Source organism: Glycine max, chromosome 2 (genome assembly GCF_000004515.6).
Source record: "Glycine max cultivar Williams 82 chromosome 2, Glycine_max_v4.0, whole genome shotgun sequence".
Lineage (NCBI taxonomy): Eukaryota > Viridiplantae > Streptophyta > Magnoliopsida > Fabales > Fabaceae > Glycine > Glycine max.
The window spans coordinates 4,768,588-4,785,426 of record NC_016089.4 but is presented as its reverse complement, the minus strand read 5'-3'; the positions used below and the strand labels follow the sequence as shown (position 1 = coordinate 4,785,426).

The window sequence follows — 16,839 nt, the reverse complement described above, 5'->3', positions numbered from 1 at the left end:
CTTGAGTATTGGTTAAGAGAAATTAAATTTTTACATTTTGCAAGAATAAAGTAAAATTCTGAGGCCCCTTTTAATCTGGTTTTCATCGCATCCCCACAATTTTGCAGTCAGTTTCAATGATAACATTGTTGAGCTCCAGTTGTGTGATCCATTGAACTGCTTTCATGAGTGCCCAGGCTTCAGCTTCACGTGGCTCTGGCGTTCCACTTTGTGTAACAGGTTTTGCCTTTACAAAGAATTCATTGTGGTCTCTGATCAAGATACCTGCTCCAAAAGAACCGCAATCTGTGAATATTAATGCATCTACATTAACTTTACAAAAAATGTTCACTAAATATATGCTATTGCATATTTAAGAAAAATGTTTTTTTTTAGAAAATTTAAGAAAAATGTTAGTACTATCTTCTTTGATCTAAGAATTTAGAATAATTCAGCCACGTCACTCAGGGTAAAATGTTAGTAATATCTAACGCATTGTTTTTTAATAAACCACTCTACTCAAGGGATTAGTTTATACTTTATATAAAACTTAATAAATTACACGTAGTTCGCACATGAATTTATTTTTCCCTAATTGGGGAAATGAACCCATAAACTTGGGAGGAACCTTCAAGGTTCAAACCTACTACAAATCTCTCCCAAACAAGTTTTCTAGTGTTTTACACTTTGCACATGTGATGAGAGACTAGACTAGTCCCTTGAGAGAAGCTCCTAACAAATAAAACGAAACCATACTTCACTGTCGCAGTCAAAATCTCCGTATTTGAATCCAATGACGCATATATCAATTCAACTCTGAATCTGAAGCTTCCCGTATGTCAACGGAAGCGCCCAAGCGCGACCAATGGCAGTGGGAGAACGCCACCGCCGGCGCCGCCGCTGGATTCGCCACCGTCGCCGTCATGCATCCCCTCGATGTTGTCCGAACTAGGTTCCAAGGTTTTCTCTCGCTCTTCTCATATAAACCAACATTTCTTATTTTTCACGCCTTCGAATTCTTAGAAGCATTATTTGATTCTGCAGTTAACGATGGTCGAGTCTCTAATTTTCCCAGTTACAAGAACACCGCTCACGCCGTTTTCACTATCGCTCGTTCCGAGGTTTGTGTGATTTCTTAATGTAGCAATGCCAATGTTTTTGTCAATTAAGGATTTAATTATCAACTTTCTTATTTAGTTAAGGCTTAAAATAAGTTTTTGGTCCTAAAGATTTTTTTTTAGTCCTTTAAAGATTTTTGTTTTGATTTTAGTTCTTTATATTTTTAATTTATTTTTTTTAGTTTTTGTACCTGCTATCAAGCTGAAATGGTGTTAAATGATTACGCAACAGCGGTCCAACATTAATAGTCCATTCATTGACTTAATGTTACTTGACATCATAGACTAAAATAAAAAAAATTAAATCTTTAAAGGATTAAAACAAAAAATTCAAAGGATTGAAATAAAAAAATAAAAATCATATTTTGTAAGAACCAAAAACTTAGTTAAGCCTTTTAATTAGTGACATTCCACAATTTTCTGCTGTTTATGCTACTTGTTAGGATTTTCGTCTGTCCCTTAAGAAAGGGAACTATCTTGATTGCTGAACTTTCTAGGCATAGAAATGTTAGAATATATAAAATTAGATGACACCTTTACAGCTTTGCGCCCTAGATAGTATGGTTGATGTTGAGCAAAAATAAATCTTACAGATGTGATGAAGTCAGCACTTTGGTTTCTGGTATTCGTGAAGAGTGAAGAGAAACTTTATAAGATTAATGCCACGACCTGAGATCTTATGGCTCATAGTGATATCAATGCGCACCGAATTTTGGTGACCAACATAGACATATAGGATACAACACCGTGTCAACATGTGGATATTGACAAATGCGGAAATTGTGAGACATGGAAGGGCTTAGATAATAGATACAAGTCATACAACATATAAAAATATCCAATGTGATATGTGTCCAACACTTGTAAAACAACCATTTTGGAGGTTTCTGTTTCATAGGTGACAAGGCTGCTTGTCATTAGATTTTGATTTTCACCTTGTTCAGAGTCTTATTTTCATGGATATTATCATGGTTTCAGCTAGGATCATTGAAGGCTCAATGTCCTCTCCTTCTACGTATTATTAATGGGTTTGGTGTTGACAAATTAACATCTGTTGCAAATTGCAATAGGAGAGAAAGTTTTGCTTTAGTTACTTTGCGTATGTCATACTTTGAATGTCCTACTTATATGCTACGCTTTATCCTGCAGGGATTAAGAGGGTTATATGCAGGCTTCCTTCCTGGGGTTCTTGGGTCAACTATTTCATGGAGTTTATATTTCTTCTTGTAAGTACTAAATTCCATCAGTGAGAATGAGAATTTAATTGAAGTCTACTTTTAACCTATCATTTTTATATCTGATGCTCACTAGGAGAGAGTGATATTATGTAGGATGGCTGACTCTTTGATGTTTGCATCCTGGTTTCTGTGCATATATGCATCCTCTCCCGTTAAATTTTAACTTGTTTAATGAGTTTGAAAATCTTCTCTCACTCCTACTCACTCACCCTCATGCACACAGGTGAAAAATACGTATCAAAATTCTTTTTTAGTCAGGACCAAATCAATATGTTAGTATCTCCTAGTCTACAGGACATAGTAGTTTCATTTAACACCAAACAACTACTTCGAAATGTCTGTTCTTTACATGTCAAAGGATGAAAGGATTCTCCGCCCTCCATTCATTTATTTATTTTTTCCTTCCAGACTTGAGTGATTAATTATTACTGTTAGAGTGGTTACTGGTCCATCTGATTGCTTTTGTAGAAGACCAAACTCATCATACCAAACTTTTTTTTTTCCAATTGCAGCTATGACAGAGCCAAACAGAGATATGCAAGGAACAGGGAGGGGAAGTTGAGCCCAGGTCTGCATCTTGCCTCAGCAGCTGAAGCAGGAGCTATAGTAAGTGCATAAAATCCCAATATTATGAATACAAAGCCACATATATAATTCTTAGCAGTGTTGTTAAATAGTGGTTCCATGGCCACCATGGTGGAATGGCATGGCAGATTTTTTGCCAACCGCCATGGGGAAAATGTGAAGGGATGCCTGCTATGGCAGCGCCATAGTCCACAATGGTGTGTTCCACAATGGTGCGTTTATATGGCGGAATTTAGGCCTTCCACCATCTGCCATTGATATAATTGATTCTTAGTATGTTGTACAACCCTGCTGGAGTTTTGTTGGATGTTGGAGTTGAGTTTCTGCTGCCCGAGGTTTTGCATTTTTAAATTTGGCACTATTGGGCTGCAGGAGAGATGAAAGGCAATAAAATGAAGGGATTTGACTCATCCAAAGTGAGTGATTCACTTTAGAGGGAAAAGGGAGATGTTAAGGCCACTGATCTGAAATCAACAATTTAGATTGTGATAAATTACATGTAAATGTATAATAAAATATAAAATAATTGAAACCTATTCCCTTTATTTTCTTTCTCATTGATGGATATAACACCTTACTTTTCTCTCTAAAGTGAATCCCTCAATTTAGATTCACTTTAGAGGAATCAAATGCACAACGAAGTACTTTACGTGAGCTGTATTGATGAATTTGCCAATGAAAATTATTGTTTGAACTGTTTGAGAATGGAACTAATATACTTAAGTTTACTATTTCCTTATCTATGTGCTTATCTTTTAGATCTTGCTTTGCTTTCATAGTTGGATGCTTAGGATTCCAAAGTCTTCCAAACATATTGTGGCACATACCTGGTCTAAACTGAACCTTCAGTTATTATGGTTTCCATTGCCTTTCGCCAGGTTTCCTTCTTCACAAATCCAGTATGGCTGGTAAAGACAAGATTGCAGCTTCAAACTCCTCTTCATCAGACACGACCATACTCTGGGGTTTATGGTCTGCTCTCCATCTTAATTTAACTTTATTTTAAACTGTTTACTTTGGGATTTTACTTTTAAGCATTCATATTATTTGTTTGCTGATAAAAAAAAAAAAAGCATTCATATTATTTGTGCTTTGGATCTAGATGTTAGCTATAAATGCATTGCTTAACTATTGTCTTTTACACATAAGAATATTCTTAATCTCAGTTACCTTGCCCTAAATTGAATTTGAAATTAGTATCCAAAAGTTGAAAATAGGTCAATTTCAGCAATTGGTTCAATTTGAGTCATGGTATTTGACAGAGCATTTATTCTCTCACCCAAAATGGTTACGGGTTCGGGGCAAGTTATATATCACCACTATATTTGTATTCAGTAATTCATTACTAACCAGTATTAAGCACGTGCATTCATCCTATTTGTTCCATTGCATTGTCTTGTATGATGTTGATTTTCAGACTGGTTAAAAAAACTTTAATTTATATATAAATGATTTCAGTTGTTTAGAGAAAGGAATGATCAAGATGTAAGAGTTAGGTACATTTTCTTTTATCAGCAAAATAATATTATATTATAAATAATTCAGTACAAGGGGTACTGATGAGTGTACAGATCTTGAGCCAGATAAACAGAAATATGGTATCCTAATACAAGCTATATCTCAAGAATTAGGAGACCCTATATCTGACAGAATGCTTAGCTCAAAACTACCCAGTGTCTATATACTTATTCCTCCCGAATTACAAAAGCCATCCCTAATATTACTGGACCAGTGGTGAAAAGGTATGTCAAAACCTTTTTCCAGATTTTTTAGCCACATCCAGCACAAGAAAATAGCACCCTCCATCAATTTACTAACATTGAAACTTTCATCTAAAAAGACAATCTTGTTTCTATGCTGCCAAATACTCCAAGTTAAGGAGATCCACCAAATATACCAGCGCTGTATCCTGACACCAGAAGACCTCCCAAAAGCATGTTGGAGGAAGTGTTGTCTTGGAGTTTGCGGAAATGCACCCATGATGTTTATCTAGGACATCGATTCCCACCAAAGCAGCAGAATTTTACTGCAACTGAAAAATAGGTGTTCTGCATCCTCTTCCTTGTTTCTGCAGAATGGGCACATAGAATCAATACTTTCGATATTTCTCCTACGTAAGTTCATCTTTGTTGGCAATCTGTCCCGGATTAATCTCCATCCTGATTTTCATCTGTGGTATCTCTCATAAGCAACATGTACGCATTCCCCACTGTGTAGTCGCCACTTGAATCTCCCTTCCAGACTCACTTGTCCCATCGGTCAAGATATATTGTGATACCTTCTATGTCCTCCAAGAACTTAGCAGCCATATGTCTTTCTGCATCAAAAAGTAGTCGCCTCCACTGAAATCTCCACTCCCAGCTTACATCTAATAAACTCCCCATCTGCTGGATAAACTGTTCTTGCTGATAAGAATTAATGTATAACTTAGGGTACTTCAGCATGAGTGGCACACCATCTTCTCTCCAACCATCCTCCCAAAATCTCACCCTTGTTCTGCACTCCACCTTCCATTTTATCCTTTTTTTCAAACCAATTACCCTCCTCAGTAGAATGAGTAATGAATCTGATGTCCTGCCACCATAAAGATTCACTTCTGACCCTTCTTTCCTCATCCAAGTTCCTCCATCCTCCATATTTTGAATCCAACACCCGAGCCCACAGTTCCCCTTGGTGATGGAATAAATTCCATCACCATTTTCCGAGAAGGGCATAATTAAATTTCCTCAGGTCCCTGATTCCCAACCCCCCTTTCTCCTTTGGTAGGCACACTGAATCCCACTTTACCCAAGCAATCTTCTTCTGCTCCAAGCCTCCACCCCACAAAGATCGCCATTGTAGTCTCACCAGCTTATCTAATACTTTATTAGGTACCCTGAAAAAAGAAAAGAAGTAAATGGGAATGGAGTTTAGGACTGACTTTATGAGAGTCACCCTACCCACAAAGGAAAGATTTTTTTGTTTCCATTTTGACAGCTTCCTCTTACATTTTTTTATAATGACATCCCAAACCTCACAACGCCTTAGGTTTGCCCCAATCAGGATATCCAAGTAGGGAAAAGGTATAGCCAACAGTTTGCAGTTTAGATACCTTGCAGCATCCTTCATCCACTGATCCGACATCCCAACTGCCCAAAAACTACTCTTTGCAAAGTTAATTTTGAGTCCCGATACCAGCTCGAAGCTCCACAATATCACCTTAATTGCTTTCACATTTTCCATCAAGGCTTCCCCGAAGAAAATTGTATCATCTACATATTGTAGAATACTGATTTCTACATTATTTCTTCCAATTGAAAAACCTTCAAACAACTTTTTCTCCATTACTTCTCTCATTATGCCATTTAGACCCTCTGTAATGATATTAAACAGAAGTGTAGCTAGCGGATCCCCTTGTCTGAGTCCTCTTTGTGGGGTGAACTTAGCCGTAGGGCTTCTATTAACCAATATCGAGATGGAAGCGGATTTGAGACAGCCCTCAATCCAAGTGATCCATTTAGACCAAAAACCCATCCTCCTCAGCATGTACAACAAGAAATCCCAACAGACTGAGTTGTATGCCTTTTCATAATCAACTTAATACCAGACATGACTTGTTACACCTTTTTGCTTCCTCAACCGCTTCATTAGCAATAAGAACGATGTGTAACATATGTCTGCCCTCAATGAAGGCAGTTTGTCTCTCATCTATGATTATTGGTAGCACCTTCTTCACCACCCCCAGGGTATTCACATGACCCTTTCCCCTTTAATTCAAAGTTTTCTGACAGCAATGGGCCTGTACTATGATTATGATTCTTTATCCCTTCCGATGCAACCTCCTTCCCATTTTCCATCATACTCGAGTGTGTGTCTTCCTCGTGTTGCCTCTTTCGTGCACTTACCCTCAGACCTTCTTTGTTGGGCAAGTCTGTGTTTGACGACATAGGCTATCCCATCTACCTCGCTTTGTTCACATCCTACTTCCTTGTACCCATTTTGGATTGGTCATTGTGTTAGGAACCTTGGGTTATTACCCTGGGGTCCATATGAGAGACCTTGTCCATTAGTCAACCGTAACTCTCCAACTTCCCCTAACGGCTCTCCTTTGTCTGCAATCACTTTGGTCATTATCAGCGAACACTCATTTTTTGGTGAGACATCATCGGCCAGTAATGGAGTCCCGATTTCACTCTCTTTAGAGCTTATTTCTTCTGACGACCCTATCAAACTCCCTGTCCAACATTTACATCTGCTAGAGTTATAGCATGTTTCTTCAGCCATATGAACCATGTATTCCTCCCCATTGATCGAAACTGCTACAACATGTTGGATTATAGGGTACCATGGGTTTTAATTAGCACCCGTGCCCTATCCAGCTGTTGGAGTTCTTCCACATCGTCATCCACCTCCACCACTTCCCCTACTGCCGATGCAATCTTCTTAATGCTCTCCATATCCCATACGTGTTGTGGGATTCCCCAGCACAACATCCACACCAGCCTGTACATAGTCCTCATTCTTGGGTTTCACTTCTTCACCTTATGGAACAGGGACAGTTCATTGTCAGTTGCTTCCTTACACAGTTGTTCAGCTTTGGAATCAGTGAGTCCCAATAACAACACCATGTCATCCCCTAGATACTTTGACGTGATATATTCTCCTCTGTCCCACATGAGTTCATCTTCCACTCTATCAAACATCACCAGGTTCCTCAGTCTTCCTACCCAAGCATTATTGAGCCATGTTCTTTCCTCCATAGATATATTCAGCTGTACCGACGAGTGAGAAATGGTTCCCATTGGATTCGTGTGCCTTGGCGTCCACCTTCGCCCCATGTTTTGATTATTTGTCACCACCGCTCTCGTGTACGAGCTTGATGTTATCATTTTATGGGATTATTAGTGCACCTTCGTTCCTACATTGATCTTTCACACCCTCGATTATTTTCTTTGAGTCTATCCCCACCTTGTACTTCTCTTCTGAATTAGGTTCACCATTTAGCGTCCTCTCCCTTCCATGCTTTGGTATGTTGACATGTAGTTTCAGACCCCCAATTATAAGATTATCCAACTGTCTTTCAAGCCTCCCTACATCACCCACTCCCTTGAATCTCACGAAGCCATACCTCTTGCCACTCCTATTTGTATTTTTCGCAATGAAGAACTCTCTTACATCCCCCCATTTCTTGAACTCATACCTCAAATCTTTTTCACACATTTCCTTTGGAAATCTTGTGAAGTAAAAGGAGAAGACATCAGGTGCATCCCTCCAGTTTGTACGTTTCACCGTAGCTTGTTGGCTGTACCCATTTCCAGCATAGTTACGTCAGGATCCCTCACTCACCCACGCTTTGTTTATCTTTCTCACCCACTCTGTTTCTCTCTCGACCTTTCCCTCATTCTCTCGGTAAGAGTTAGGTACATAAGTTGGCTTTTTTTTTCTTTTGTGATTTGGGGAGGTGGTTATGTTTCACTCAACTACTTAAAACATGATGGTCACTATATTTTGTTTATTGTGGTTATCTTCATCATATGAATTGCTAACCAATCATGAAAAAATTTTATCTGTAAAAATTAAATATCAGATGCATTTATAACCATAATGAGGGAGGAAGGATTTAGTGCACTTTACAAAGGGATTGTTCCAGGTCTATTTCTGGTATGTTGCTGGTTCTTGTTATTTTACGTGTCAATCTTAGCACTTAAAGTTTTAATCAAATTAAATATAATGTACAGAATTATGCTTAAAGATAAAAGACCTTATTCACCCCTAAAAAAAAAATTATAGGTCATTCTTTTCCAATCTATAATGGGCATTGTATAATTTGCAACTAGCCACTATGAACTCTAATCTTCCAATTAAACCCAAAGACTATCAGAAATTTCGCAATTGATCCTTCCTTTTAATAACTGTTAAGTGACTAACAGAATGTGTTTGCCATGTGATGTCACATGATCACTAACATATGTTGGTATAATATGTTGTAGGTATATTCATCAATATATGATTTGCTAACTACTCATGAAATTTTATTCTGTTAAAATATCAGATGCATTTAGGACCATAATGAGGGAAGAAGGATTTAGTGCACTTTACAGAGGAATTGTTCCTGGTCTATTTCTGGTACGTTTGCTGGTTTTTGCTATTAGACCCGTCAATCTTGGCACTTAATATTTTAATTATTGATTAAATATGATGTGTGGTATTGTGGTTATTTAAAAATAGAGGTCTTTCTTTCACAAAATCAGGATATTAACAAGATTTCCTGAGTATATGTCTGAAAGTTGGTTATATTAAACTTTTAGCTTATGAATACTTTTTTGCCGAAGCTTTTTAGTTATTTATGAAGCTATAGTCTAAATTTACTAAAGCCATTATTAGGTTGCTACTTTTCTCTAGGGTGAGGGACAATTTTGAACTCCGATGGCTATATCAATTATCAAGTATTGGCTAAAGTCACAAAATCATACTTATCATTGTCTTTTTATGCTTTATAATGAGCTTAATTTAATTTGTCTTTCAGCAGGTCTCTCATGGTGCTATTCAGTTTACAGCATATGAGGAGCTACGCAAAGTTATTGTTGATTTTAAGAGTAAGGGAAGTACAGTAGATAATCAAAACCCTGATAAATTGCTGGTAAGTTAGAGGACCTTGGATCCACTTAACTCTGGAATTCACATGTATTGGACTATTTACATTTCTCAAATGATTTTTTGATGTTGACCTTTTTGGTCACTTGTACTATTGCTCTGCTAGTCTTGCTCCGATAAATCATTGCTCTAGTTTGGTAGAGCCAAATGACATATCTCAAGAATCATGACTCTGGTTGTTGCATGCATGTGGATAGTGGATGCCTATGGTTTTGACTTGATTGTATACTGGCTTGGTCTTGGTATATTTAAGTTGATATTAGTTACCTCAGTTAGATTTTATTCCCTGTTTTCAAATGGCTATATTGAATTCAGGGACTTGTTAAATGGGAGAAATGTAGCTTTAGGCATAGCCTACATTTTATTTATTACAAGCTTATAGCTTTTTAAGCCATGTTAGTCTGGTACTCTTAGCTTCCCTCTATCTGATGTTAACAAATGATTTCAATTGATTTTGTGTTATAAGAAACAAATCAATATTTATATCCAAAATCTACTGTTGTAATGTTTTCATATTGTATTCTTTTCCCCAGAATTCTGTTGATTATGCTGTTCTTGGAGCAACATCAAAACTTGCTGCAGTACTTCTAACCTATCCATTTCAGGTACAACTGTTTGTCCCCTCTCTTTGGAAGGAGGATTCTAGCTTCTACAGTCCTTAAGTATGATATATCAATCATTGAAGAAGTTGCTTTCTCATGAGACATACTTTATCCCCCCTTTTTCAGGTTATACGGGCTCGATTGCAGGTACAAGGATGTCATTACAAAGATAGAGATATTACAAATTTCTTTTCTTTTAACTGTGCATCTTTCTCTGAGCTGGACTGAAGTTTCCTTGTCTGTGCAGCAAAGACCCAGTGGTGATGGGGTTCCAAGATATATGGACACTTTGCATGTTGTGAAAGAAACTGCACGGTACATATTAAAACCCATCCTAGATTTAGTTTACATCTTTATATTGGCAAATAAGCAAAGGTGAAACTGGACAGAAATCATAAATATTAATGGTGATTAGCATTATTCAATTGCTTATACCTTGGCAAATGGCAACACAATATAGGTTGACTCTTGGTGAAATGCTAATGCTGTCAATGAATTATAAAGACTATATAGTTACTCTTGTGTGTATCCAAATTAATATGCTCTTGATCATTTCAAATTGAGATATAAGCCATTATAGATTTTGTTCTGTTGCAGATTTGAAAGTGTCCGAGGTTTTTACAAAGGAATTACCGCAAACCTCTTGAAGAATGCTCCCGCTTCTTCGATAACATTTATTGTTTATGAAAATGTCCTAAAATTGCTTAAACCGGCTAGAAGGAATGACTGAGTATTTCATGATTCTTTCCTTTCTCCTTATTGCTGTTTAATCTCCTTTCTTATCTGATATTTGTTGCATTGAAAAATTGCTCATTTTTCCTATCACTTTTTAATGATGGGATTCTACACAATACACAATTGCTCATTGAAGTTAGACAACCCCAAAAACAAAGTAAATCTTGACAATTTGCATGCATTTCACTGTTTGCGAGCTAAAACCGACTCATAACTGTTACCTAATTAGTGAAGAGCATCTGCTCGAGTTTCGTACCACTATTTTCTAGTAAAACACCGGTGCCACATAATTAAAAGTATAATTAAGCCTAATTTAGACATATATTAGAATTAATAAATCTATTCAAATTCTATTTACATGTTAATTGTTCATGAATTGTAGTTTCGCCTTTACTCCGTATTAATCAGAGTTAACCAAATAGATGGTTCGTTTGCTTTTCTGATACAGAATATGATCCACAATAAGTTATTTAAATAATTAACAATTGAAACATCATCATTTATATTAAATAGTTACAGAAATTTTTATATATTTAAATTACTGACGATTAACCTTCTTTTCTTTCTTAAACATGACGTTTAATTATATCAATAAAACTTATAAATTCGAAGCTGACACAAAATAAGCTTCGTTATTCACATCCACAATACTTGGCTGCTGACCTCCTATTTTTCTGTACTATTTAGTGTTGCAGAAATTAAGATGATAAAGCAAATGAAGAATCACTACCTTATAAAATTTGTGAAAATCACACTAGTAAGTAACGCTGCCGTGTCACTACCTAGACAAAGGGGTTTACATTAACAATCAATAATCAATCACTCTAAAAAACTAACATTACATGGAAGCATTGGGGGATAATTTACTGATGAAGGAAAGGATTTCATGTGAAACTTGTTGGGCTTTTTCTTGATGTATAAAATGGTGGGCGTCTAGTATAACTACTTCAAGGTTGGGAACAAGGCTCTTGAAAATATCACTTTCCACAAAAGTCTTTGTACCCGCTGTTTCAAAACCGATGTCTTTGTCTCCTCCTATGAACTTCGTTGGAACTGTTATCTTTGATCCTTGCCATGGTGCAAGAAGCTCCCAGTTTCTGTAACCATTGAGCATCAACGTAAGGAAGCATGAATTCTTCCATAGAAAATGAAAACATAAACATGCTGGATTTTACCAAGTCCAATTCGCTAGGCAAGTGTATAGTCTTTTTTTATGGGTCTTGCTAATCAAAATATCCGGAAGTCCAACATTTGTTAAATTGAACTCAAGTTCTTCTACAAACCTCACATTTGTTATCAATTGACTTATACACAGAACCATGTAGCTAGGAATGAAAATGAGCTGAGTCGCTGCTTGTCAAGGGTCTTTGACTCCGCCTATTTAAGGCTCGGCTTATCTTGTTTATTATAAAGCTCAAGCTTTTTAAAAAGCTTTTTTAGATAAAAAGACCAAAGTCAAATTATAAAAAAAGTTTGTTAAGTTTGACAAGTCAACTTGTTTAAGTAATAATAATAATATTAATAATAATAATAACTATTATTTATGTCATTTTTATGGCATTATGAATGACAGGATGAAGTGACATAAAGTGTTTAGAGGGTTCACTTGGATGTGAAAAATTTTCAAAAAGAAAAAGACTCAAATTAAAAGGATAATGTAACCAGATTAATACTTCAATAAAAATGTTTTGTAAAAACATTTTCAGACAATTTAAATATTTTTATTTGACTATATTGGTATAAATCATCTCTAATCCATATAGTTTTTTAATATTCTGCTCTCTTTTTTTTATTTTCTTTTGATAAACTTTGTGTTTTAACAACTTGAATTCGATATGATTTTGTTTATCAATTATTTTTGGATTTGTATATTACTTATACGAAATTTTATAAGTTTCTTTTTTTAGTTAGTATTTCACTAGGTTTTAAAACAATTAATTTGTCAAAGATGTGTTTAAGCAGACTTTTAAATAGGCTCATAAGTCAAGTCAGACTTCTATGTAAGCCGAGTCGAGCCTTAAAAAAAAGTTTATGACAAGTAATAAGTCAAGCTCAAGCCTTGCATATTCAACTCAAGCCAAACTCAAGTCTAGTAAAGTTTGACTTGGCTTGACTCATTTCCACCCCTACCTGTAACCTTTGAATGTATACAACATGTGGGCCACTAAAAATTGAGTTAGTTTTTTTAAGTTTGACTATAGTAGAGAATTCAAAGTTGAATTGTGCATGTACTTTGCAAGAAATTGAATTGTCTTGAAAATAAAATTAAACAAGAAAAGTACTAATGAAAATACTTACAAGTCCATTGCACGGTAATAATTGAGTGGACCAGTGAAACCAGACTCTTGGAATTTATCTGCAAAGACCATGAGTTCTTCCTCGGTTATCCATGATGGCACAACCGAAGGCGTTGGCAAGAAATCAACAAGTTCCATGCCCGGTGGAGATGCTAGAATATCTGTCCGTGTTATCAGCAAAAACTTCTTCATCACTGTCAAATAATCATATCTAGCAAAAGCTCTCTCTGCTCTTCCTGGTTCCTGCACACCCAACCCCACAAACACAAACCACATCATCACTTATATTAGTAAAACCAAATTAGGTAAGGACAAATCTTAGATTTAGTTGTTTAGGTGCTTTTAGTGTTAATCTCTACAAAATTGATTTTTGAACACCCATCAACCTACTTGACACCTAATAAGGCAAAGATAAAATAAAAAAATTTATAGGTATCATAAATTATATGATATGAGAAAAAAAATAATGAATATTAATAAGGTGTTCAGAAATCACTATTTAATCTCTAATTAGAATTAAAGTTTCAACTCGATAAGTCAATATAACATATTATTAAAATGATACTTCAATTCTAATTAAAGATTAGCTGTGAAAGCACACCCAACCCCATAAACACAAACCACACAATGTCATCATATATATTAGTAAAACCAATTTAGGAAAGGACAAACTTAAATGTATTTGATTAGGTGCTTTTGGTGTTAATTTCTAATTAGAATTAGAGTTTCACGTCAATAGGTCGCCATAACATAGATTATCAAAGTAAAACTCTAATTTTGATGAAAGAACAATACTAAAAACACAAAGAATTGGATCTAAGTTTTACCATAAAAACCTTTTGAAAAACATATAAATGTCAACCCATTTAAACAAGCAGAAAGAACAAGGAACCTGGAACTGGCAGACATGACTCTCATCTCCAATTAATTTCCTGATAGTTTCAACCGTTTTAGCAGTTGGAGACCTAGGGTAGTAAGGAACACTTAGGGCAACAAATCCTTTGACTCTGTCAGGCCTAAATAGACTCAGATGCCATCCAATGTTTGCTCCCCAATCAGATCCAACAACAAATACCTATATTATTCAATTTGGTTAGAAAATAGAAAAAAAAACATTAAAAAAGAAACAACAATCATACTCAAACAAAAATAATTATACAACAAAATAGAGTAAATTATGTTTTTAGTCCTTATACTTTTGGTAAAAAAGAACTTAATTATTAGAACTTTGATCAATTTGATTCTTTGAACTTTTCAAAAGAAATGATTTTTGTTCCTCTTTTCATACAATTTTCACTGTGAGAAGGACTAAAACCATTGTTTTTATAAATTTCAAAGACTAAATTGATTAAAGTTAAAATTCAGAGATTAAAATCAAGTTACACTATAGAAGAATTGAAAACATATTTTATCCCGTTATGAGATAGACATGAAGAAAAGTAAAAAATGTCAAACAAAATGAATTATAAGAAGCGTTATAAAAATTGTTGTAAGTTTATTGTTACTCAATCAACTTCCGAGACTTGGCCACAGAAAATGAACTAGAAACCCAGAGGGACAAGAGAACAATTGTGTTACCTGTTGTTGACCAAAATGATCAAGCAAACCTATGATGTCACCTACAAGGTGGTGCATAGTGTAGGAAGTGGGATCAATAGGAGAATCAGAGTCACCATATCCTCTAAGATCAGGTGCAACCACATGATAGCCATGCTGGGCCAAGAAATTGATCTGGTGCCGCCAGGCATACCATGTTTCTGGGAAGCCATGAAGCAGCAGAACTAGTGGACCTGTCCCTTTCTCTGCCACGTGTATCCATATCCCGTTGGTTTTGATTCTTTGGTGCTTCACTTCACTCACCATGTCTAAGTGTTCCATGGTCTAATTCTTTATGGATCAAATTAACCAAAGTTGGAGGGGGAAGCTGATGATGTTATGTTTCTTAAGAATTAAGGACAGCGAAGATGGAACAGGTTGCAAGAGATTATTAATTGTCAAAGGTAGGGTCAGAGCACAACTTTGACTTGATAACCCGAAACATTTTTGTTTGTTCTAGATAGATAAGCAATCTACCGAACATACAGCCAAATAAATCAAATGCAACAATGATTAAAAACCTTTTCTCATTAAGTAAGTTAGACTACATGGATAAAATAATAAAGTTCCTTATAAATATTTAAAATAGAAGAAATAAAAAAAAGTAAAATTAATTGTAATTTTTTCTATAAATTAAAATCAACTTTTTTTGAGAGAAAAATTAAAATCACCTTGTACACCTTAACTTTTAGAGAAGTTAAATTAGAGAAATTTTATACAAGTTAAAAAATAATGTTAATTTAAACTTGTAAACAAATTCATTTCATTTTTCATTTTTATTTTCTTTACTTATAAGTAAGTATAAAAAAAAGTGTCCAAACATAAATTGTATTTGTAGACTAATACATAAAGAGAAATTTAACAGGTTACTCTCATAGCTAGAAAAGTTTGTTGTGTATCATTTATTGTGAATTATTACGGTTATACAACTAACTAATATATTTTTAACAACATTTATAATGTTAGGCTTGGTTGTTCGAAATTTGATTTAAATTGATTTTTTTTATTTAAATTGATTTTGAGATGTCTAATTTATTCATGAAAATATTATGATTGCATTTGGATTGTTTGGAAAATAATATCAAATCTAAATCAATGCAATATAAACTTTTGTGATTTGGATTATGACTCTTTGGGGTGGTGGCTAGTTATTTTATTTTAGTTTGCAAATGTAATTTCTATAAAACATGCTTGAAAAAAAAATGAAGTTGAAATATTTGTAACTCATTTTAAAAATTAATAAAAAATTGTGAATTTAATTTAGTTTGAAAAAATAAACATCCTTACATTTAATAGTAACCTTTTTTATGCCATCACTACCATCATAATTATATTTATCACAACTATAATTATTATCATTGTCATCATTATTATCATTACTTTTGTCGTTGTCGTTACCAACAAATAACATAATTATCATTGTTGTCAATTGTCATTGTCATCAGTGATGTATAAAAATATCCTTAACCTATTTTTTAGGGATAAAAAACTTTTTGATACTTATAAATAGTTGTGTTTTTGGTTTTGGCACACATCTTTTATTTTTGTATTATTTTGGTACCTGGCAATTTTTATTTTTGAAAAAATACTCACAAAAAATGACTTAATTACTGAATCAATGATTTTGATATCGTGACATTCCATTAGCCATCTCATTACTCATTTTTGTAATGACACATGACTATCTCAAAAAGTAAAAAATTGTCAAGTACCAAAATAAATAAAAGGGTAAATAACCACTTTTGTTCTTGAATGTGTAATTCGCTGGCAAATGCGTCCTTAAAAAATCAAAATATAAAATTTAGTCTCCAAAAGTATAAAAAGTACAATAAATATATCAAGCCATTAACTTTTGTCCATCATCATTAATAAAATAGCCTACATGACACAGAGAGGTGAATTTGTCACTGTAATGATTGTCAATGTGTTCATCTCTAATGATTTGTACATTGTTATAATGTTTTATTTTGGTAAACTCGTACAATATTTATTTTGAATAATTTCTATTGTGATACATAAATTATGGTTGATAATCAATATTATTATTATTATATTT

General features: G+C 34.6%; 2 protein-coding genes across 5 annotated transcripts; one reads left to right on the top strand and one right to left on the bottom strand.

Moving 5' to 3' along the window:
• Positions 1 to 539: 539 nt before the first annotated feature.
• Positions 540 to 10,961, top strand: LOC100790192 (folate transporter 1, chloroplastic). Of its 4 annotated transcripts, none has more exons than XM_006574631.4 (11): positions 540 to 939; positions 1,024 to 1,100; positions 2,247 to 2,323; positions 2,848 to 2,941; positions 3,799 to 3,892; positions 8,952 to 9,025; positions 9,426 to 9,539; positions 10,087 to 10,158; positions 10,282 to 10,302; positions 10,403 to 10,470; positions 10,736 to 10,961. In XM_006574631.4, the coding sequence occupies exons 1-11, from the start codon at positions 816 to 818 to the stop codon at positions 10,800 to 10,802; spliced, it is 882 nt and encodes a 293-aa protein (XP_006574694.1). In that variant the 5' UTR covers positions 540 to 815; the 3' UTR covers positions 10,803 to 10,961. The 4 variants fall into 4 exon arrangements, with proteins under 4 accessions (XP_006574694.1, XP_040867062.1, XP_003519884.1 ...); XM_041011128.1 differs by having other exon boundaries at positions 541 to 939; positions 9,429 to 9,539; XM_003519836.5 differs by having other exon boundaries at positions 542 to 939; positions 9,429 to 9,539; positions 10,753 to 10,961.
• A 636-nt stretch (positions 10,962 to 11,597) lies between these two features.
• On the bottom strand, positions 11,598 to 15,288 carry LOC100818894 (epoxide hydrolase A). The gene is made up of 4 exons (XM_003520234.5): positions 14,766 to 15,288; positions 14,080 to 14,262; positions 13,189 to 13,430; positions 11,598 to 11,987 (listed from the first exon to the last, which is right to left on the bottom strand). The coding sequence occupies exons 1-4, from the start codon at positions 15,063 to 15,065 to the stop codon at positions 11,729 to 11,731; spliced, it is 984 nt and encodes a 327-aa protein (XP_003520282.1). The 5' UTR covers positions 15,066 to 15,288; the 3' UTR covers positions 11,598 to 11,728.
• Between the last annotated feature and the right edge of the window lie 1,551 nt (positions 15,289 to 16,839).

Excerpts from the sequence above, each read along its gene's own strand:
- LOC100790192 (XM_006574630.4), top strand. The coding sequence starts at position 816 with ATGTCAACGGAAGCGCCCAAGCGCGACCAATGGCAGTGGGAGAACGCC. Across the intron at positions 940-1,023 it reads TGTCCGAACTAGGTTCCAAG|TTAACGATGGTCGAGTCTCT; the intron begins GTTTTCTCTCGC and ends TTGATTCTGCAG. Across the intron at positions 10,303-10,402 it reads TTATACGGGCTCGATTGCAG|CAAAGACCCAGTGGTGATGG; the intron begins GTACAAGGATGT and ends TTGTCTGTGCAG.
- LOC100818894 (XM_003520234.5), bottom strand. The coding sequence starts at position 15,065 with ATGGAACACTTAGACATGGTGAGTGAAGTGAAGCACCAAAGAATCAAA. Across the intron at positions 14,263-14,765 it reads ATCATTTTGGTCAACAACAG|GTATTTGTTGTTGGATCTGA; the intron begins GTAACACAATTG and ends TGAATAATATAG. Across the intron at positions 13,431-14,079 it reads GTCATGTCTGCCAGTTCCAG|GAACCAGGAAGAGCAGAGAG; the intron begins GTTCCTTGTTCT and ends TTGGGTGTGCAG.